Raw genomic sequence first — 23,277 nt, forward strand, 5'->3', positions numbered from 1 at the left:
CACATGGCTGACTTCATGTTAGGCTGCCTTTCCAGCGACCCGTGCATTATATGCATTTTAGACAACACTGGTTACTGGTTGTTCACCCTTCTCGACCCTTGCTACAAAGAGAACTTCTCATCTCATTCTTCTGTTTGAGAGGACGAGAAAAACAGTGGAATACCAAAATGTCGTTGTTGAAATATTGCTCCAAAAATTTCCATCTGACAACGCTGGCGGCAGAGTCTATAGTTTCTTGGGCAACAGAGGATGGGAGACAAGGGGAACACATAGTTCCAACAGAGGCAGGGCAACACTCTCCAAAGCCTGGGACAGTTTCATGACACCCCGCCAGCACCCTCACCCTGGTGCGCAGCCTAGTGTCACAAGAAGGGAAACATTTTGGAAGATAATCCCTCAGTGCCTTACAACTACTGGGTGTCCAAGCTGGACACGTGGCACGAACTGACTTTCTTTTTTAAATCAAGATAGTTTTTATTGAAAACGTAAAACACAGTGTACGACATATACACATACTGTATAAGTCAGCATCCAATGGCATGTATAATAAAATAAATTTGTGCCCCTTTTTAAATATAAATACAATGTTGTCGTGTCATCTAATTATTTCCAAGGAGTACACATTAATCACAATGTATCCAGGGCGTATATACATCATAATAAAATCCAATCATTAAACCAAATTCCCCCCCCCCCCCCCTCAAGCATTTCAAACCTGTGAGATGACAGAGCCCTACAAACCAGCATCTCTTCGGTGTTGTAGCACTGTCCACTGCGAAATACTAGTGCACAGCCATCCTGCCCAGCGTTCCCACTATACCAGGCCAACCTACCGCAGTCGCAGTCCCCCAGTCCCAGAAATTTGGTCTCTTATGCAGTCCACAGCGAGGGCCCCTGACACTAGACCCGGAGCACTTAACCACCCCTGCCAAATAGATAGAACGAACTGACGTTACGCCTTGGAAGTGCTGGCCTGCCCTGCCGCCACCGTTTTGTCTGAGCAGGTATTTAGTGCTGCTGGTGGCATTATAACAGATAAGCGTATCCGCCTGTCAACTGAAAAATGCTGACAGGTTGACTCTTATAAAAATGAACAAGGCCTGGATTGCCACCAGAGGAAAGCGGATGAACATAAAGGCACTTTAAATGTGTTTATAATGTACTGAATACACTGTATTCCCATGCACCCCTTCCACCACAAACAAGGGTATATGGTTGAATCTTCCTTTTTCTCAACCTCCTCTTCCATCATATTATCAACATGCTTATTCGTCGCATACATCTTTAACTTAAACAGTTCAGTGTTTTATTCACACACTAGACATTAAGCCCGTTACAATAACGGGTGCTAGAACAGTAGTGCTGGCACTGTTTTTTTTTTTTTGGGGGGGGGGGGGGGGGGGTACCTGTGGATGACACTGTTTTGGGGGGGTACCTGTGGATGACACTGTTTTGGGGGGGTACCTGTGGATGACACTGTTTTGGGGGGGGGGGTACCTGTGGATGACACTGTCATGGGGGGGTATCTGTGGATGACACTGTTATGGGGGGGGGGGGAATCTGTGGATGACACTGTTATGGGGGGGGGATCTGTGGATGACACTGTTATGGGGGGGGGGGGGGATCTGTGGATGACACTGTTATGGGGGGGGGGGGATCTGTGGATGACACTGTTATGGGGGGGGGGGGGGGTACCTGTGGCTGACACATAGCATCTAATCAGTGTTGCTGATTAGTGTGAATGTAATGGCAGCGGGGGCCCGGTGCAGTCACTGTATTGCACCGGCCCCGCTCAGAGTAGTAATACTTTGAATAACTGTAATAATAACTATCTTCACTTCTTCACTTACTACATGGTGAGGCAGGAGGCCGGGCGGGCAGCCAGGCACTGGCAGCGTAACTCACTACGTCATGCGCCTGCGCCGCCTGCTACATTCATGCAGTGGGCGGAGCAGGGGCGTCACTTAGTGAGTTACGCTACCAGTGCCTGGCCGCCCGCCCGGCCTCCTGCATCACCATGTAGTAAGTGAGCGGGGCCGGTGCAATACAGTGACTGCCCCTCACTGCCATTACAATAGGATGCTGCACATGTAGTGTCCGTGGAGTGTGTGCCGATAGAGCGGCGTCTGGCCGCACTGCGCGCGTGGGGAAGCCGCCGCATGCGCAGTGCAGCATAATGAGTAAGATAGCCGACTCTGTGTGGACGGCTCCCCAGGATCTGTGACGGCTGCGCTGTCCCGTGTGCTCCGGGCAGAGTAACTCTGAAAGCTGCTGTGCCCGGCTTCCGGCGTCCTCCTCCCTGAGCGCTGCTGTCCCGCCGATGTGCCCCCGAGCCCAGCTCTGCGACCTGGATTGGCCTGTGTGTGTGTGTGTGTCCGTCCGCAGCGCACTTCTATAATCGGCACACACGCACGGGCACCAGCCCTGAGCAGGTACACAGGGCTTTTATTAGTATAGATATATATCCTCTATAATAAAGTCCCTGTGTGCGTGTGCGACCGTGCGTGTATGACTATTAGTTTAGTGCGCGGCGGCCAATTAACACACGGCGCTCCGCACGCACCACCCACCCCTGCACATCGGCCCGCTGCTGTGCCCAGCTTCACCGTGCCTCCTCCTCCCCCTCCGGCTTCCTCTGCAGCTGACTGACACCCCGGGATCTGGGCCCGGCAGCCGCCGCCTGCCACAACGTTTCCTTCACCGACACCCTTATGCACTGGCCACACCTGCACACCGGGCAGAGAGTGGCCCGTACCTGCTACAGCATTGCATACTGGAGTTCATAGAACTCCCAAAGAGCCTGGGAGGACAAAGCTGGGAGCACTGGGGATGGGGACCTCCTATTCTGGACCCCGGGTATCTGTCAGCACAGGGGGCACATGTTAGTCCCTGCAGCGGCTGCATCCTACTGGCTTCTATCTCACCCTAACCCTGCCAACCAAAGTCAGGAAATGGCCGCACAGTAGCAAGTGAGGGAAGCTATCACAGGCCGAGAGCATTACACATGTATTACACTCCAACCCCCATCATTACACTACCACCCTCATTGGAGTGTAATGATGGGGATTGGAGTGTAATATGTGTGTAATGATGGGGGTTGGAGTGTACAGTCGTGGCCAAAAGTTTTGAGAATGACAAAAATATTGGAAATTGGAAAAGTTGCTGCTTAAGTTTTTATAATAGCAATTTGCATATACTCCAGAATGTTATGAAGAGTGATCAGATGAAATGCATAGTCCTTCTTTGCCATGAAAATTAACTTAATCCCAAAAAAAACTTTCCACTGCATTTCATTGCTGTCATTAAAGGACCTGCTGAGATCATTTCAGTAATCGTCTTGTTAACTCAGGTGAGAATGTTGACGAGCACAAGGCTGAAGATCATTATGTCAGGCTGATTGGGTTAAAATGGCAGACTTGACATGTTAAAAGGAGGGTGATGCTTGAAATCATTGTTCTTCCATTGTTAACCATGGTGACCTGCAAAGAAACGCGTGCAGCCATCATTGCGTTGCATAAAAATGGCTTCACAGGCAAGGATATTGTGGCTACTAAGATTGCACCTCAATCAACAATTTATAGGATCATCAAGAACTTCAAGGAAAGAGGTTTAATTCTTGTTAAGAAGGCTTCAGGGCGTCCAAGAAAGTCCAGCAAGCGCCAGGATTGTCTCCTAAAGAGGATTCAGCTGCGGGATCGGAGTGCCACCAGTGCAGAGCTTGCTCAGGAATGGCAGCAGGCAGGTGTGAGCGCATCTGCACGCACAGTGAGGCGAAGACTTTTGGAAGATGGCCTGGTGTCAAGATGGCAGCAAAGAAGCCACTTCTCGCAAAAAAAACACATCAGGGACAGATTGATCTTCTGCAGAAAGTATGGTGAATGGACTGCTGAGGACTGGGGCAAAGTCATATTCTCCGATGAAGCCTCTTTCCGATTGTTTGGGGCATCTGGAAAAAGGCTTGTCCGGAGAAGAAAAGCGCTACCATCAGTCCTGTGTCATGCCAACAGTAAAGCATCCTGAGACCATTCATGTGTGGGGTTGCTTCTCATCCAAGGGAGTGGGCTCACTCACAATTTTGCCCAAAAACACAGCCATGAATAAAGAATGGTACCAAAACACCCTCCAACAGCAACTTCTTCCAACAATCCTAAAACAGTTTGGTAAAGAACAATGCATTTTCCAGCACGATGGAGCACCGTGCCATAAGGCAAAAGTGATAACTAAGTGGCTCGGGGACCAAAACGTTGACATTTTGGGTCCATGGCCTGGAAACTACCCAGATCTTAATCCCATTGAGAACTTGTGGTCAATCCTCAAGAGGCGGGTGGAGAAACAAAAACCCACTAATTCTGACAAACTCCAAGAAGTGATTATGAAAGAATGGGTTGCGATCAGTCAGGAATTGGCCCAGAAGTTGATTGAGAGCATGCCCAGTCAAATTGCAGAGGTCCTGAAAAAGAAGGGCCAACACTGCAAATACTGACTCTTTGCATAAATGTCATGTAATTGTCGATAAAAGCCTTTGAAATGTATGAAGTGCGTGTAATTATATTTCACTACATCACAGAAACAACTGAAACAAAGATCTAAAAGCAGTTTAGCAGCAAACTTTGTGAAAACTAATATTTTTGTCATTCTCAAAACTTTTGGCCACGACTGTACTATGTGTATAATGATGGCGATCCTGGGGTGTAAGGTGTCTGCAGATGAAGCTGGAGGGGGAGGAGGAGTCACGGCGGAGCCGGGCGCAGGTGCGTGCGGCGTGTGGAGCGCTGTGTGCTGATAGGTCCCCGCGCCACGCATGCCCAGTATAACAAACGGCACACACACGGACACACACACACATACACACGGACACAAGGCACTCACACAGGGATTTTATTATGTAGGATTACACTCCAGCCCCATCACATAAAATCCCTGTGTGAGTGCCCTGTGAGGGACCCATCAGCATCATTATACCCCCATCATTATACACTCCAACCCCCATTATTACATACATATTACACTCCAATGAGGGCTGTAGTATAATGATGGAGGTTGGAGTGTAATATGTATACAGTACAATGTATTTCCTCCTGTATCCCCCTCCATCTCTATAATATATTCCCTGTAGCCCCCTCCCTAACTCTCTGTCATGGCCGGAGTGTACAGATGTAGTCAGAGTAATAGGGGAAGGAAGGGGGCAGGGAAGTTTCCCCGCGTCAGCTGCCTGCTGCTCGGGATGACAGGGGACGGCACATAGGGATGGATATGGCCTCTCACCTCCACTCACAGAGACTGCCGCCAGACGCACATGCGCACTTAACAAATCGGCACACACGCACGGACACCACGTACACAGGGCTTTTATTAGTATAGATAAGTAAAGTGACAACAAAAAGTCAGTTTCAAGGAAAAAACTGTCACCTTAAATCTGGTGGTTGTTCATACCAGGCAGCAACACATAAGTCCTTGGGTGAAACAGAAGTCCACGTGCTTTCATCCAAACATGATAGCAGGCCTTAATCCCGGCCCAAACTCTCAGGCTCCAACACAGAGACTGGCAAAGCTCCACTGTCAGAAGATAATCCACACTAGCTGAGACTGCTGGCTGGGTTTTATATCCCTAACCAAAACTCGGCCTGGAACATGGGGAACAGCCACCCACCCTGCACTTTGGCTGCTCCCAGTAAGAGCTTTACAGCCACACTAAATAACCTATAGTGTCACTTAAAATTACCGGTTCTTACCTCACCAAGGCCAGGAACCTCGGTGACCCATCTTGTGTCAGTGACGGCCCCTTGCGCTTTCCTACTGCCCTTGCATATATGCCCTTTGCATATAATGTTTTACAGGGTCAGCTCACCAGCAGGCCCTCGCATATGTTTTACATGGTCAGCTCACCAGCAGGCCCGCATCTAAAATGTTTTACAGGATCGGCTCACCTGCAGGCCCACGCATATATTTTTTTTAGACGGTCAGTTCACCAGTAGGCCATCAGTCATAATTTTTCAAGGGTGTGTATGATACCCTCCTTTATGTGTAATAAAGGGTGTATTGGAAATCCGCAAATTACGGATTGGCAAAATAAAGACCTCTGTATGCCATCCTTTTTTTTTTGCGGATCCATTGTAATAATGCCTAAAATGGACGAGAATAGGACATTTTTGCGGGGCTACAAAATGGACATACTGATGCAGACAGCACACGGTTTGCTTGTCCGCATTTTTTGCGGACTCATTGAAATAAACGGGTCTGCATCCTATCCGCCAAAAAAATGGAACGGACACGAAAACAAAATACTTTCGTGTGCATGTAGACTTAGTGCATAGGCTTTGAGTGTAGGATTCCCACTACCTGAACAATTGTACCACAATGTGAAGAGACCGTCCTTTGTGATATACAAGTTGTATCGGAGTGCCTCTTCCTTGTAATTTTTGGCATATACAAGTAAATATACAGGAAAGAATGTTTCCTCACAATTTTTCCTCTCAAATCTATTTTATCCTCTGTTTTGTGCGTATTATTGTCAGTCTCTAAAAGTGGTGTACTACTTGGACAACATCGTTCCCAGCAGCGACATGGGAGTCCATGCTGTTCCCGAACCATTTCGGTGGTGTTTCCATCAATTTCTGACCTTTTTCTATGAACCAGACACCCTTTACTCTTCAGAACAGGGGGTGCCTGGTTTAATGCTCGGGTTCTCCCATTGACTTCCATTGTGCTCGGGTGCTCAATCAACACTACTCCCCTACTGAACCCTTTTTCAACATAAAAGCTGTGGAATAATTCCTCCCTATCCTTTCCCTACACCTTGAATAATCTTTCCCTGCACTTGGAAATCATTTTTTTTTAGCACAATGACGTTTTTTCTAACACTTCCTAGCGCCTGCAAACGTCTCACCCTGCACTAAGTACACTGGTAAATGGCAGAATCTAAGATGGCTGCCGCTATTTATAGAGTTCATCACAGGGTGGGCTGGCTGTTGATTGGCTGCATGCATGGCATTATGGGTGATCGCGCCTTCCCAGCGTTCCTTTCTCAATGTCCTCACATGTGCAGCAGCCATTTTAGGAAAAAATTAATTCGTTACCACGAAGCGTGAGCAAATTCGGCTTTGGTGCTAATCGAATTTTTCCTGAAATTCGGAGCGAATTCCACTTTGTCAGCTTTGATTCGCTCATCTCTAATGCTAACCAAAGAACCCAGAACAATTTTCAGAGTTTAGAGGTGAACATCAAGGTACATCAGTTTCAGACCACACCATCCAGTGCTGTCCAGTAGGCTAGTTTCACACTAGTGGCAGGGGCATCCGGCAGGCTGTTCCGGCGGGTGAACAGCCTGTCTGATCCGTCCTGCCGCTAGTTCTCGCGTGCCCCCGGACTGCCGCTCCGTCCCCATTGACTATAATGGGGGTGGAGTTCTGGCGGCGGCAAGGCAGCCGGACTAAAAGTACTGCGTGCAGTACTTTTAGTCCGGCTGCCTCTTGCCGTGCTGCCGCCGGAAACTCCGCCCCCACCCCATCACAGTCAATGGGGGCGGAGCGGCAGTCCGGGGGCACACGTGAACTAGCGGCAGGACGGATCCGACAGGCTTTTCACCTGCCGAAACAGCCTGCCGGAGTCCCTTGCCGCTAATGTGAAAGTACCCTTAACCAAAGTGGACTTAATGGAAGACAACAGAGGAGGAAACCACTGTTGAAAGCAAATCATAAAAAAGCAAGCCTTGAATTTGCTAAAGTACAATTTGACTAGCCACAAAGTTTCTGGGAGAATGTCTTTTGGGTGATGATTTAATTTCCGCTTATGAAATTCGTTCACACTTCGTTTGGTGGTAAAAGGTGAATTGCGTCATGGATTCCGTTACCACGGACCATAACACAATTCCATGACTGAATGTATAACGGAATGCCTTTAGAGGCAATCCATTATTCATTTTGTCATAATGGAAGTCTATGGGCTGTTTCCGTTATGCAGGGGAGGACTAATCCGTTTTGCAGCCCTTAAACTTCTATTATGACGGAATGAGTAACGGAATGCTTCTAAAGGAATGCTTCTGATGTAGCAACATGTGGCTTGTTTTTTCCATAAGTAGTTTAAATTGCCACCATTTTAGGGTACATGAGACTTATTGATTAACCTTTTTATGAGGGAGGAAAAATAATTTAGTTTTTCATTTTGGAATTTTTGTACATTGTTCACTTGGTGGTTTAAACAATCTTTATTATACAGGTTGTGATAAACACAGCAGTTTTGTGTCTGCATGTGTTTTTACCAATTTTAAAAACTTTGTGTGTGTAAGATTAAATAAACTTTTAATCTTTTGTCCTACTGGGACATCACTTGTATACCAATGCACCTTATACACTATGGGCCAGCAACCTCCGGCACTCCTACTGTTGTGAAACAACTTCTGCATGCTTTATTCATTTCTATGGGAGTTCCAAGAACAGCCTAGCAAGTATGCATGCTGGGAGTTGTAGTTTATCCACAGCTGAACGTTGCTGATCCCTGTTATACACCAATGCATTATAGCCTATCACTGTGACAATGACAGGCTATTATGCTGGATCTCTAGCACAATCTAATACAGTTATAGGAGGCCCGGGATCTTTCTTAGGCCACCGGCTGCCATGGCAACACATCCTGGATTGCAGGATAAAATATGGATTGCAGGATAAAACTTACCAGGAAAGATTAAAGGACCTTAACATGTATAGCTTGGAAGAAAGACGAGACAGAGGGGATATGATAGAAACTTTTAAATACATAAAGGGAATCAACAAGGTAAAAGAGGAAAGAATATTTAAAAGAAGAAAAACTGCTACAAGAGGACATAGTTTTAAATTAGAGGGGCAAAGGTTTAAAAGTAATATCAGGAAGTATTACTTTACTGAGAGAGTAGTGGATGCATGGAATAGCCTTCCTGCAGAAGTGGTAGCTGCAAATACAGTGAAGGAGTTTAACCACCTCCGGACCGCTGTACGCGCAGACGCGTCCTGGAGGTGGTTGTTTCATTCCGAGTGGACGCGCCGGCGCGTCTTCTCGCGAGACGCGAGATTTCGGTCACAGCCGGCCCGCGCATGCGCATCGCGGGCCGGCAAAAGTTCGAGGAGAGTTGCATCAGCAACCTGCCAGCCAATGATCGTCGCTGGCAGGTTGCTGATTTTTAAAAAATCGAATCACAAACCAGATAACAGATCATATTAGTAAATATGATCTGTTATATGGCTTCTCTGCTCCTCTGCTGGTCCTTTTCGTCGGTTGGATCCAGCAGAGGAGCAGACTTCACAGTGAGTACACCAAACAGCACACCTTAGCCCCAGATCACCCCCCTGCACCCCAATTAACCCTTTGATCACCCCTTTGATCGCCCCTGTCAATCACTAGTGAAAGGAAAAAAAGTGATCAGTGTTAACTGTCACTTTTTTTTTTTCACTGGTATTGGCTGTTAGGTTTTAGGGATAGTTTAGGCCCCTTGGTTAGGTAGTTAGCGTCAGTTAGCGCCCACCCCACCGCACCGCAGTCACTTTTATTCGCTGATTAGCGTATCGCTAATCAGCATTTGTACTTTTATAGTATCTGTAAGTGATCAAAACTGATCACGGTCAGATCTATAATAGTATTAGTGTCACTTTAGTTTGCCCTCCACCCAAAACGCAGTGTTTGCCCGATCAGGCCTGATCGGTCGCCCACACGTGCGTTCACCCACGCCCGCCCCACCGCAGTGACAAAAAATTATTATTTTTTGATCACTGCACATTCACTTTACACGCACTGCGGCGATAAAAAAATCTGTTTTGATATTTTTTATCAACCGCAGCGGCCTCCGGTACTTCGCTAGCCTCCCCTTTGTAAGACAGGTTTGCTTTTTTTCTTGGGTAGTCTCAGGGAATACTCCTAAATTTAGTAGTCCAAAATGTCAAACAGGGGGTATTCTTCTGAAGAGGCCTACAGGATTCTGACCCAGTCGGATGAGGAGTGGGAACCCTCATCTGACGAATCTAGCGGGTCAGAATATGAACCTGTAGAAAGCAGTGGCTCTCTGACCCAAAGTTCGGACGAGGAGGTTGAGGTCCCTGGCAGCACCAGGCGTACCCGGCCCCGTGTCGCTAGACCACAGGTTACGCAGGATCCGCTTCAAGAGCAGCAGAGTGGGGCTGTCGCTGCCGGATCACGTGGTGAGGCATACACCAGCAGCGCAGCCGTTCCTGGACCTAGTACCAGCACTGCCGTACAACCTGGTGAAGTAGCGAGCACCAGAAGGGCAGTTGAAGCTGGTACGGTGGCACGTGCAGTAGTTACCCCGTCGCAGCCACCGCGCAGACAGGCCCGTAGACCCCCTAGAGTCCCTGAGGTGCTGGCAAACCCTGATTGGCAGTCACCAACTTCAGCCGCACCTGTAGTTCCCCCTTTCACCGCCCAGTCTGGAGTTCGGGTTGAGACGGCTCAAATCGCTTCGGCCCTGGGATTTTTTGAGCTGTTCTTGACTGCGGAGCTCTTGGACTTAGTCGTGGCAGAAACCAACCAATATGCCACACAATTTATAACCGCAAACCCGGAAAGCTATTATGCCCAGCCTTTCCGGTGGAAACCAGTCCAAGTTTCCGAACTTAAAATTTTTCTGGGCCTTCTCCTCAACATGGGCCTGACAAAAAAGCATGAATTGCGGTCATATTGGTCCACGAACCCAATTCATCACATGCCCATGTTCTCTGCTGCTATGTCCAGGACACGATTTGAGACCATCCTGCGTTTTCTGCATTTTAGCGACAACACCACCTCCCGTCCCAGAGGCCACCCAGCTTTTGACCGGCTCCACAAAATTCGGCCCCTCATAGACCATTTCAACCAGAAATTTGCAGATTTGTATACCCCTGAGCAAAACATCTGTGTAGACGAGTCCCTAATACATTTTACCGGGCGCCTTGGCTTCAAACAATACATCCCAAGCAAGCGTGCCCGGTATGGGGTCAAATTGTATAAGCTCTGTGAAAGGGCCACAGGCTATACCCACAAATTTCGGATCTATGAGGGAAAAGATCAGACCCTGGAGCCGGTCGGTTGCCCTGACTACCTGGGGAGCAGTGGGGAGACAGTCTGGGACTTGGTGTCACCCTTATTCGGCAAGGGGTACCATCTTTATGTGGACAATTTTTACACAAGTGTGGCCCTCTTTAGGCATTTGTTTCTAGAACGGATTTGCGCCTGTGGCACCGCGCGAACTAGTCGCGTGGGCTTCCCCCAACGGCTTGTAACCACCCGTCTTGCAAGGGGGGAGAGGGCTGCCTTGTGTAACGAAGAACTGCTCGCGGTGAAATGGAGAGACAAGCGTGACGTTTACATGCTCTCCTCCATTCACGCAGACACGACAATCCAAATTGAAAGGGCAACCCGTGTCATTGAAAAGCCCCTCTCAGTCCACGACTATAATGCGCTCATGGGAGGGGTGGACTTCAATGACCAGATGTTGGCTCCCTATTTAGTTTCCCGCAGAACCAGACGCTGGTATAAGAAGGTGTCTGTATATTTAATTCAATTGGCGCTGTACAATAGTTTTGTTCTCTACAGTAAGGCTGGGAGAACAGGATCCTTCCTCAAATTCCAGGAAGAGATCATCACGAACCTCCTTTACCCAGGAGGTTCCGTGGCCCCATCCACCAGTGTAGTTAGCCGTCTACACGAGCGACATTTCCCCAGTGTCGTTGCTGGTACCTCAACCCAACCGCCACCCCGAAAAAAATGTCGTGTCTGTAGCAGGAGTGGAATAAGGCGTGACACCCGCTATTTCTGTCCTGACTGCCCTGACCACCCTGCCCTATGCTTAGGTGAGTGTTTCCGGAAGTACCACACACAGGTACACCTAGCATAGGGATTGCATCTCACAGGACAGGCACACAGGGCTATTAGGGCCCTTTTACTCACAGCTGCTGCAAACCTCTCCTTTCACCTGGGATAAAGTGCATAACGTACTTCGCCACATCTTTGGGCGATTTGCGCTTTGCACATTGTCCCATGGGGAAGGAGAGGTTTGTTCTATAAAGGTAAAAAAAACTAAACAAAAAAAAAATTACCGGTAAGTAAAAAAGTTACAAAAGTTAAAAAAAGTTAATATGTTCTGTTCTAAAGTTAATAAAGTTATTGCTTTGCGGCCTGGTTTTTTCTTTTTCTTTTCTTTTTTTTTACCTTTCAGGTGGACCAACCGATCGACTAGCTGCAGCACTGATGTGCATTCGGACAGAAGCATTGCGCTGCTGTCAGATTACACGCAAGTCGGTGTATGCGGCGCTGCAAGACGAGATTTCTCCTCTGCAGTAAAAGATACGTTTGCCGAGGCATATGAGCTGAGGAGGTGGCGGTGTTCATATACTTTGGCAAACACTTTGTATATATAAAAAAAAAAATCCCGGCAATGATTTATTCATCCACATCGATTGATGTGAATGGAGAAATCGGGTTTGCCAGGGCATACGAGCTAAGTGGGCATGGATGTTGGGCGGAGCTCCTATGTCCTGGCAGACGCCTTTCCCCTCCTTTTTCTTTTTTTGGCAGAGATTTTTTCATCCACATTGATTGATGCGAATGAAGAAATCTGTGCCGTTCATTTTTTTTCTTTCAGCCCAGCGGCTGAACGGAAAAAAAAAAATCTCATTACCTGTATGCTCAATATAAGGAGAATAGCAGAAACTCCTAATGCTGGGCATACATGTAATGATTGCGGAGACCCTCAAATGCCAGGGCAGTACAAACACCCCACAAATAACACCATTTTGGAAAGAAGACACCCCAAGGTATTCGCTGAGGGGCATATTGAGTCCATGAAAGATTGAAATTTTTGTCCCAAGTTAGCGGAAAGGGAGACTTTGTGAGAAAAAAAAATCAAAAAATCAATTTCCGCTAACTTGTGCCAAAATTTTTTTTTTTCTATGAACTCGCCATGCCCCTCATTGAATACCTTGGGGTGTCTTCTTTCCAAAATGGGGTCACATGTGGGGTATTTATACTGCCCTGGCATTTTAGGGGCCCCAAAGCGTGAGAAGAAGTCTGGTATCCAAATGTCTAAAAATGCCCTCCTAAAAGGAATTTGGGCCCCTTTGCCCACCTAGGCTGCAAAAAAGTGTCACACATGTGGTATCTCCGTATTCAGTAGAAGTTGGTGAATGTGTTTTGGGGTGTCATTTTACATATACCCATGCTGGGTGAGATAAATATCTTGGTCAAATGCCAACTTTGTATAAAAAAATGGGAAAAGTTGTCTTTTGCCAAGATATTTCTCTCACCCAGCATGGGTATATGTAAAATGACACCACAAAACACATTCCCCAACTTCTCCCGAGTACGGCGATACCAGATGTGTGACACTTTTTTGCAGCCTAGGTGGGCAAAGGGGCCCACATTCCAAAGAGCACCTTTCGGATTTCACAGGTCATTTACCTACTTACCACACATTAGGGCCCCTGGAAAATGCCAGGGCAGTATAACTACCCCACAAGTGACCCCATTTTGGAAAGAAGAGACCCCAAGGTATTCGCTGATGGGCATGGCGAGTTCATGGAAGTTTTTATTTTTTGTCACAAGTTAGTGAAATATGAGACTTTGTATAAAAAAAAATAAAAAAATCATCATTTTCCACTAACTTGTGACATAAAATAAAAAATTCTAGGAACTCGCCATACCCCTCACGGAATACCTTGGGGTGTCTTCTTTCCAAAATGGGGTCACTTGCGGGGTAGTTATACTGCCCTGGCATTCTAGGGGCCCAAATGTGTGGTAAGGAGTTTGAAATCAAATTCTGTAAAAAATGACGAGTGAAATCCGAAAGGTGCTCTTTGGAATATGGGCCCCTTTGCCCACCTAGGCTGCAAAAAAGTGTCACACATCTGGTATCTCCGTACTCAGTAGAAGTTGGGGAATGTGTTTTGGGGTGTCATTTTACATATACCCATGCTGGGTGAGAGAAATATCTTGGCAAAAGACAACTTTTCCCATTTTTTTATACAAAGTTGGCATTTGACCAAGATATTTATCTCACCCAGCATGGGTATATGTAAAAAGACACCCCAAAACACATTCCCCAACTTCTACTGAATAAGGAGATACCAGATGTGTGACACTTTTTTGCAGCCTAGGTGGGCAAAGGGGCCCATATTCCAAAGAGCACCTTTCGGATTTCACTCGTCATTTTTTACAGAATTTGATTTCAAACTCCTTACCACACATTTGGGCCCCTAGAATGCCAGGGCAGTATAACTACCCCACAAGTGACCCCATTTTGGAAAGAAGAGACCCCAAGGTATTCGCTGATGGGCATAGTGAGTTCATAGAACTTTTTATTTTTTGTCACAAGTTAGTGGAATATGAGACTTTGTAATAAAAAAAAAAAATCATCATTTTCCGCTAACTTGTGACAAAAAATAAAAAGTTCTATGAACTCACTATGCCCATCAGTGAATACCTTAGGGTGTGTACTTTCCGAAATGGGGTCATTTGTGGGGTGTTTGTACTGTCTGGCCATTGTAGAACCTCAGGAAACATGACAGGTGCTCAGAAAGTCAGAGCTGCTTCAAAAAGCGGAAATTCACATTTTTGTACCATAGTTTTGTAAACGCTATAACTTTTACCCAAACCATTTTTTTTTTACCCAAACATTTTTTTTTTATCAAAGACATGTAGGACAATAAATTTAGAGCAAAATTTATATATGGATCTTGTTTTTTTTTGCAAAATTTTACAACTGAAAGTGAAAAATGTCATTTTTTTTGCAAAAAAATCGTTAAATTTCGATTAATAACAAAAAAAGTAAAAATGTCAGCAGCAATGAAATACCACCAAATGAAAGCTCTATTAGTGAGAAGAAAAGGAGGCAAAATTCATTTGGGTGGTAAGTTGCATGACCGAGCAATAAATGGTGAAAGTAGTGTAGGTTAGAAGTGTAAAAAGTGGCCTGGTCTTTCAGGGTGTTTAAGCACTGGGGGCTGAGGTGGTTAAAGGGACACTGACAGGCCCAATTAGCATATTTAGGCATATATATGTCAGTACAGGTCTTATAAAGTCTATTAAAATCATCTAAGTATCCCCCCTGTCCACCTTATAAATACCGAAATATTAAGTTTTATAACCTGCTTGTCCGGTCACAAATCTGCCCAAGGGGCGGCGTTTCATCTGAAAATGCGCCCAGCCAGCCGCTCCCAACTGCCGTCTGAAGCCCCGCCCAGCTCATCAATATTCACTTCGCTGGGCGGCGGCTACAACTCTCCCGACTCAAGATTCTGCGCACAGCCCATTCGATCCTCTGGGCACGTCCTCCGTCCAATCTTCAGCGCATGCGCCCGGCCGGGGTCACATCGCGCCTGCGTACAGAGCGCTACAGCCCCTGCTTTATGCGCATGCGCCGGGCACTTGAGTCGGGAGAGTTGTAGCCGCCGCCCAGCGAAGTGAATATTGATGAGCTGGGCGGGGCTTCAGACGGCAGTTGGGAGCGGCTGGCTGGGCGCATTTTCAGATGAAACGCCGCCCCTTGGGCAGATTTGTGACCGGACAAGCAGGTTATAAAACTTAATATTTCGGTATTTATAAGGTGGACAGGGGGGGATACTTAGATGATTTTAATAGACTTTATAAGACCTGTACTGACATATATATGCCTAAATATGCTAATTGGGCCTGTCAGTGTCCCTTTAAGCATGCATGGGATAGGCATAAGGCCATCCTTCATATAAGATAGGGCCAGGGGCTATCCATAGTATTCAGCATATTGGGCAGACTAGATGGGCCAAATGGTTCTCATCTGCCGACACATTCTATGTTTCTATCAGCACCCATGGTTGACAGAGATGTTTTGCAGCCCCTCCTGTTATTTAACTGCCTGAATGCCACCACTGTTACTGACAGTGGCATCTAGGGAGCTAAGCGGATGGCATTAGAGTAATCTCTGGCACTCATACACCACTATGAATAAATAAAGGCTCATGCGTTGAAATATGCATTACTTCTTGCAAAGCATAAAATTGCTTGTATATGTGTACAAGTGATCTTGCAGTTCCAAGTGGGCTAAATTTATATTTTTCCTATTTATCATATTAGAAATGAAAAAAAGCATAATTGGTATGATTGCATCTGAAATTGTCCCAACTACTAACGTATAATCTGTGCTCCTCATGGTGAACACCATAAAAAAGCTTGCACCAAAACACCAGAGACTGCAAGCACCCCACAAACATACAAGCATGAATAAAGTTTACAGTTTATACTGTTCCTTTCTTGCCCATGCCCATCTATAGAGGAAAATATACAGATGGTTTCTCTAGCAATAATTACATACTACAGTGATGGCATTGTCGAATATATTTTCATCAGGAAAAACTGACTTTTGCCATAAGATTTTGTTACGGAGTTAAAAAAAAAATTATTCAACCACTTTTCAGACAGGTTTAAGCTAGTTTCACACTAGTGTTCAGAGGTTTAGGCTACACTTAGGTTCACCCAGGCCACGTGACAGTCGTGAAGTCAGTAGCCTGCAGGAAGCAGCGATGAGGCTACTGCAAGCACCTCTGCCTTTGCAAACAGTGGACACCCACTGATCAGATGCTGATGACCTATCCAAAAGATAGATCAGTAATAAAAAGGTGGAGAACTCCTTTAATACAGGGGCTTTTTTGTGTTTATATTATGGATGTAACATTCAGATCTACCACAGTTCATCAGAACCAGAATAATGGTGATCTAACTCATTTTATGATGAACTACATTAGGTTTCAGCTGTTGGGTCCATAATATAGGAGCGATAAAGCACCCATATGAAACCAGTCTGAAAGCATGCTTAGTTAATGCATTGTATTAGATTTAGAAATGTATTTTTAGATTACAGATTGTATATGGGATGAAAAATGATGTACTGTATAATTCTGTATACTTGCCTGCACATGTTTGTGCATTCCTATGGTTTTTGCATTTCTTTAACACATGCATCATTGAGTGTAGACGTGTGGTATGTATGAACTCCTCACATCTTAGTTTTTGCAGACTGCATTTTATTATATTTTTGGACCCTTGCCAACTACTTTGTCGGTGATATACATTTTAGTCTCAAATTTGAATTTTTATTCCGTTTTTGCTAATCACGGCATCAGCATGATGGTTGTATTAGGCTACTTTCACATCTGTGTTTTCCTTTCAGGTTTTGAGATGCAGCACAGGCTCTCAAAACCAGAGGAAAAAAGCTTCTGTTTTGTGTCTGCTGTGGGAAACTGAACAAGCCGAATCCGGCACCAAAAACCATGTAAGTCAATGGTGCTAGATCTGTTTGTTTGTTTTTTTTGTTTTGTTTTTTCGAAGACCAAAAAGATGATCCGGCTCCCATAGACTTAAAAGAGTTTTAGTGCCAGATCTAAATTTCATTTTGATATAATACAATCAGATCTGTTCTGAACGGATGCAGCTGGTTGTATTATTTGAACAGATTAGTTTTGAGCAGCAGATCAGATCCTGCTTCCTGGATCTGCCTTGGTGAGAAATGCTCTCTTAGCCAATAGCTGGTGGCAGCTTCACCCAGTGATTTGCTGAGCTGGCATTTCTTAAAATTTCCAGTTTTTTGAGACTGGATCAGGAAGCAGAAACCATTATTTTTAATCCTACCTGACAACCTATTGTGACACAACACTGTATAACCTGTTGTAGACTTCTGGTTGGGTCCAATAAGATGAAAGCCAAATGGAAGTGTTGGTTTGTGTTTGATGGCTTTATGGGAAAGAGCCAATATACACTCATTGAAAAGAAGAAGAAAAACTTCACCCAGATAGAAATGTTGGATTGCTGCAAAACTCGCATGTAGTTATTTTTCAGACAGATATGTAAATGATTACAGGTGTGGTCTTGCCACGAGATGGTGTAAAACATGCTTCCCCTATAAAAAGGCTTACAGAGGCTACTTTTGGGACCACTAACTGCTAGACATGTTTCTGTGATGCACTTGAAGACATGTTGGCCAGTTGACAGACTTTGAGGGGGCACATCATTGGACTGAGAAGCAGGATGATTGTTTTGATGAATTGCCTGCCATTTAGGCCATTCTGACCTAGCTGTTAGGAGGTGTTGGGAGAAGTGGTTACATGAGGGCACACTCATTGTAGGCCCTGGACTTCCTAGAAAGACCACCAGTAGAGAGAATTATGTGATCTGCCGACAAGCACAAGCAGCTCCCACAGTTTTGTTGTCCACCATCCAGACACGTGTTGGCACCTTCATTGCATACTCCTGTCTCTGCCCAGATAATTTCTAAGCTGCTTAGCAGAACAAAATTTGATTTCACTGACAGCGACCATTGGGTCGCAGTGGTGTTGTGAACAAGAAGTCTGGACAGCTATACACTGGAACCGCATTGTTTGGAATCCCACAATGGTTGGTTTAGAGTATGGAGGCCTGGTGGTGAGAGTTTCAATTCTGCCTTTTCTGTGGCAACTGCAGGTGTCACAAATAGTAGTGATATGGGGGTCACTAACAGCTTTGCAATATGTGCAGGACATCCTGTAGCCACATATTTTGCCTCTCATCATAGGCCTTCCAACTGGCGGTTTTTCAGGAAGGTACCATATGGAACCTGTATACCTCCATGCCCAACAGTATCTTATCTTGTATCCATGCTAGAGGTGGCCCAACAGCGTAAATGAGTCTCCTTTCAATTGCACAGTTTTCCCCAAAGAACTTATCCTTTCACTCTAAAATTGTAATTACATATATCATTACAGTCGCAAACAGTTTCATTTGATTAAAACTCTTTTTTTTGGTACATTATTTTTTCAGTAACTATCTTTGATATGCCACAGATGTTTATGGATGGTAATACCAGTTTAAGTTTTTAATCAATGAGGTATGACTTTCTTTGAGAGTTGGATAAGCCTCCCATGTGATCACTGATAGCACCTCCTGATGGGGGTATTCAAAGGACTGCAGATATAAATTACAAGTTTTGCCAAATGTTTTTCCACAAACCTATATATCAATCTGCTTGGCTTATCCTGCTCTATAACATGGTGCTGTCAGATTACATAGCATTTTTTGGTGACAGACCCTCTTTAATAACGCAGTGTAAGTTTAGATGGTTTGCATTGTCTTTTTTGCCTGTTTTTATTTATATTTCTCTTCCTATGTGCAAAATAATAATCTCCATTTTCCTACATCGTCATCAACTTTGATACAGAGAAGCTTTATTGCATCAATGGATGTAACACTCACTCATTGGACCTTAAGGTGCATTTAGACAAATAGATAATCATTGAGGCAATCACATATTTTTCAATTTAAAGCCAGCGATAAGCATTTTCATGTAAAGATTATGTACCAATTTGTTTGGATGCTATTGTCTACTCGCTTAAATGAGGATTGTTAAGACAGCACTGATTTTACATAAGACAACTTTTTTACATCACATCGCTGATAAATCACATGTACCACAATTCAATAACTGCAAGTTTTTGTTTGCATAAAGTTTTTCAAACATTAAATGAACATTTGATTCAATCATTCAGTCGCTATATATGTTTACACTAAATGATTATCATTCAAATTGAATTACCGTTCAAATTTTAACTATTATCTACTCATCTAAATGCGCCTTTGGTGCATGAATTTGAAAAGGCCACAAATAACTGATGTACAATTTAATTCCTCTGTTAAAACGAAAATTAAACAAAATGTAATTAAAAAAAAAGTGAAATACCCTTTTTAAATGTAAGAAGTAAAAAAGTGCTTATTTATGCTCCATAAATAATTGGCGAGACATTTGTTTATATAAATATTGAATATTCCTCTATGTATCCAATTCATAGTGTTAAAGTACTTTACATGTTTCTTTTCAGAACTGTTTTTATTTTTAATATCTTGTAATAGTTCTAACCATTTTCTATAAAATAACTTAAGATACAATCTATATGTATGTAAATTCTAAAGTTATATTAAAGTTTATTCAAATGTGCATGAAAAAATGTTTTCTTGCATTTACCCTTGACTCACAAGCTATATTTATCTAAGTTTTTGAAACCTTTAATCTTATATTTTCTTCTGCCTGCGGGAATGCTTAACACTGTCTTTTATTGCAAAATTAGTTGTCTTAGTTTTTAAAACAAGATGATGGCTCTAACAACTCTCTTTTATAAACAGGGTGGATATGCAGCTTACAGGTACACTCAACCAGCTACTGCTGCCACAGCAGCCACCGCCGCTGCCGCAGCTGCTGCAGCCTACAGCGATGGGTACGATGTGGTTTAAAATGTATTTTTTTTGTTGTTGTTGTTAATGTTCTAGTTGACAATGCAATCTGCATATAGCATGTCATAGGAAAATAGGAGCAGAGCAGTTTGATGAAGTTTAGTGGGAAAAGATTCAACAAAATGTGTAATTTTAAAGGGACTCTGTCACCACTTTCTAACCCCCCCTTTTAAAAGTATTGTTCTCTCCATGGCGCCCTTGTGATTACAAAGGTGTTGTTATAACATAAATTCGCCGTCTCGTTTTGATAAAAATACCTTTTATCTAACCTGTCAATCTTGTGGATAAGGTGCCCAGGGCGTTTCTGAAGGTCTGAAGCTGCCGCCCGCCGCCGTTGGTGCCCAGCTCCTCCCCTGATCCTTTCAGCGCCGCCTGAATGTAAAGAAATCCGCCTCCGGCTCTCGCTCAGTGCCCCCTCCTCCATTTCAAAGATCCCGCGCGTGCGCACAGGCCTGTGCTCGTCTTATGAGGAGGTTGAGCGGAGTGCGCGCATGCGCACTTCGCTCAATGAGGCTGATTCTAAATGTCCGCACGGGCGCATCAGGCACAGGTCTGTGCGCACGCGCGGGATCTTTGAAAAGGAGGAGGGGGCACTGAGCGAGAGCCGGAGGCGGATTTCTTTACATTCAGGCGGCGCTGAAAGGATCAGGGGAGGAGCTGGGCACCAACGGCGGCGGCGGGCGGCAGCTTCAGAGCTTCAGAAACGCCCTGGGCACCTTATCCACAAGATTGACAGGTTAGATAAAAGGTATTTTTATCAAAACGAGACGGCGAATTTATGTTATAACAACACCTTTGTAATCACAAGGGCGCCATGGAGAGAACAATACTTTTAAAAGGGGGGGTTAGAAAGTGGTGACAGAGTCCCTTTAAATCTCTGCTCATTCTGAGCTTATAAATCATGTGGTTGGTCTTATCAGTGATTGACAGTTCTGTATATAGGCCCTCCAAATAACTAGTAAGGTTAGAATGAGCAGATATTTAGGCCACGTTCACATGACCGCAAATTGCGGATCCAGTAAAAATGGACCGTGGCCATTTGCACCCTGCATCATGGTGTGAACACTGACATCACACAGTTTGTCGGGGGGTAATAATTCAATTAAGAATTAATTATGGTCATAAAAATAATTAACCATAAAAAAATAAAATTTATAAGATTTGTCATAAATTCTTAAAATCATGACCTGGTGAATTGTAGTCAACCTAATTGATACAATACACATCTGAGTTCGACTTTTTCCTCAGATAAATAAGTTCTTTTTGACGTGAGATGATGTTAATGATAAAATGTAGTTCTGCATTATACAATAATACACAGGTATTATAAAAATATGCAGATTTATTGGTTACAAGATTATAAATATATAAGTAAATAAATACAATGATACATGCAAATGAATATATATAGCGTTAATACACTGCTCAAAAAAATAAAGGGAACACGTAAACAACACAATGTAACTCCAAGTCAATCACACTTAAAAAGCAACACTGAGTGACAATCAATTTCACATGCTGTTGTGCAAATGGGATAGACAACAGGTGGAAATTATAGGCAATTAGCAAGACACCCCCAATAAAGGAGGGGTTCTGCAGGTGGTGACCACAGACCAATTCTCAGTTCCTATGCTTCCTGGCTGATGTTTTGGTCACTTTTAAATGCTGGCGGTGCTTTGACTCTAGTGGTAGCATGAGACGGAGTCTACAACCCACACAAGTGGCTCAGGTAGTGCAGCTTATCCAGGATGGCACATCAATGCGAGCTGTGGCAAGAAGGTTTGCTGTGTCTGTCAGCGTAGTGTCCAGAGCATGGAGGCGCTACCAGGAGACAGGCCAGTACATCAGGAGACGTGGAGGAGGCCGTAGGAGGGCAATAACCCAGCAGCAGGGCCGCTACCTCCGCCTTTGTGCAAGGAGGAACAGAAGGAGCACTGCCAGAGCCCTGCAAAATGACCTCCAGCAGGCCACAAATGTGCATGTGTCTGCTCAAACGGTCAGAAACAGACTCCATGAGGGTGATATGAGGGCCCGACGTCCACAGGTGGGGGTTGTGCTTACAGCCCAACACCGTGCAGAACGTTTGCCATTTGCCAGAGAACACCAAGATTGGCAAATTCGCCACTGGCGCCCTGTGCTCTTCACAGATGAAAGCAGGTTCACACTGAGCACATGTGACAGATGTGACAGAGTCTTGAGACGCCGTGGAGAACGTTCTGTTGCCTGCAACATCCTCCAGCCTGACCGGTTTGGCATTGGGTCAGTAATGGTGTGGGGTGGCATTTCTTTGGAGGGCTGCACAGCCCTCCATGTGCTCGCCAGAGGTAGCCTGACTGCCATTAGGTACTGAGATGAGATCCTCAGACCCCTTGTGAGACCATATGCTGGTGCGGTTGGTCCTGGGTTCCTCCTAATGCAAGACAATGCTAGACCTCATGTGGCTGGAGTGTGTCAGCAGTTCCTGCAAGACGAAGGCATTGATGCTATGGACTGGCCCACCCGTTCCCCAGACCTGAATCCAATTGAGCACATCTGGGACATCATGTCTCGCTCTATCCACCAACGTCACGTTGCACCACAGACTGTCCAGGAGTTGGCAGATGCTTTAGTCCAGGTCTGGGAGGAGATCCCTCAGGAGACCGTCCGCCACCTCATCAGGAGCATGCACAGGCGTTGTAAGGAGGTCATACAGGCACGTGGAGGCCACACACACTACTGAGCCTCATTTTGACTTGTTTTAAGGACATTACATCAAAGTTGGATCAGCCTGTAGTGTGTTTTTCCACTTTAATTTTGAGTGTGACTCCAAATCCAGACCTCCACGGGTTGAAAAATTTGATTTCCATTTTTTAATTTTGGTGTGATTTTGTTGTCAGCACATTCAACTATGTAAAAAACAAAGTATTTCAGAAGAATATTTAATTAATTCAGATCTAGGATGTGTTATTTTTGTGTTCCCTTTATTTTTTTGAGCAGTGTATAAAGCATTACAAGCTTAACAATACATGTGAGTGGAAATAACTTGTCACATTA

At 44.8% G+C, this 23,277-nt stretch overlaps 1 protein-coding gene across 7 annotated transcripts in view; it reads left to right on the forward strand.

The window, feature by feature from the left end:
• RBFOX2 (RNA binding fox-1 homolog 2) overlaps nt 1–23,277 on the forward strand; it is a 531,916-nt gene that overhangs the window by 369,782 nt on the left and 138,857 nt on the right. For all 7 annotated transcript variants that reach the window (XR_005774354.1, XM_040408532.1, XM_040408531.1 and 4 more), the window contains one exon: nt 20,137–20,228. Coding sequence is in view for 6 of the 7 variants with exons in the window: in XM_040408532.1 (XP_040264466.1) it covers nt 20,137–20,228 (92 nt within the window). In the remaining variant the exon portion in view is untranslated. The remainder of the gene's footprint in view (nt 1–20,136; nt 20,229–23,277) is intronic.

This window comes from Bufo bufo, chromosome 9 (assembly GCF_905171765.1).
Source record: "Bufo bufo chromosome 9, aBufBuf1.1, whole genome shotgun sequence".
NCBI classification, from domain to species: domain Eukaryota; kingdom Metazoa; phylum Chordata; class Amphibia; order Anura; family Bufonidae; genus Bufo; species Bufo bufo.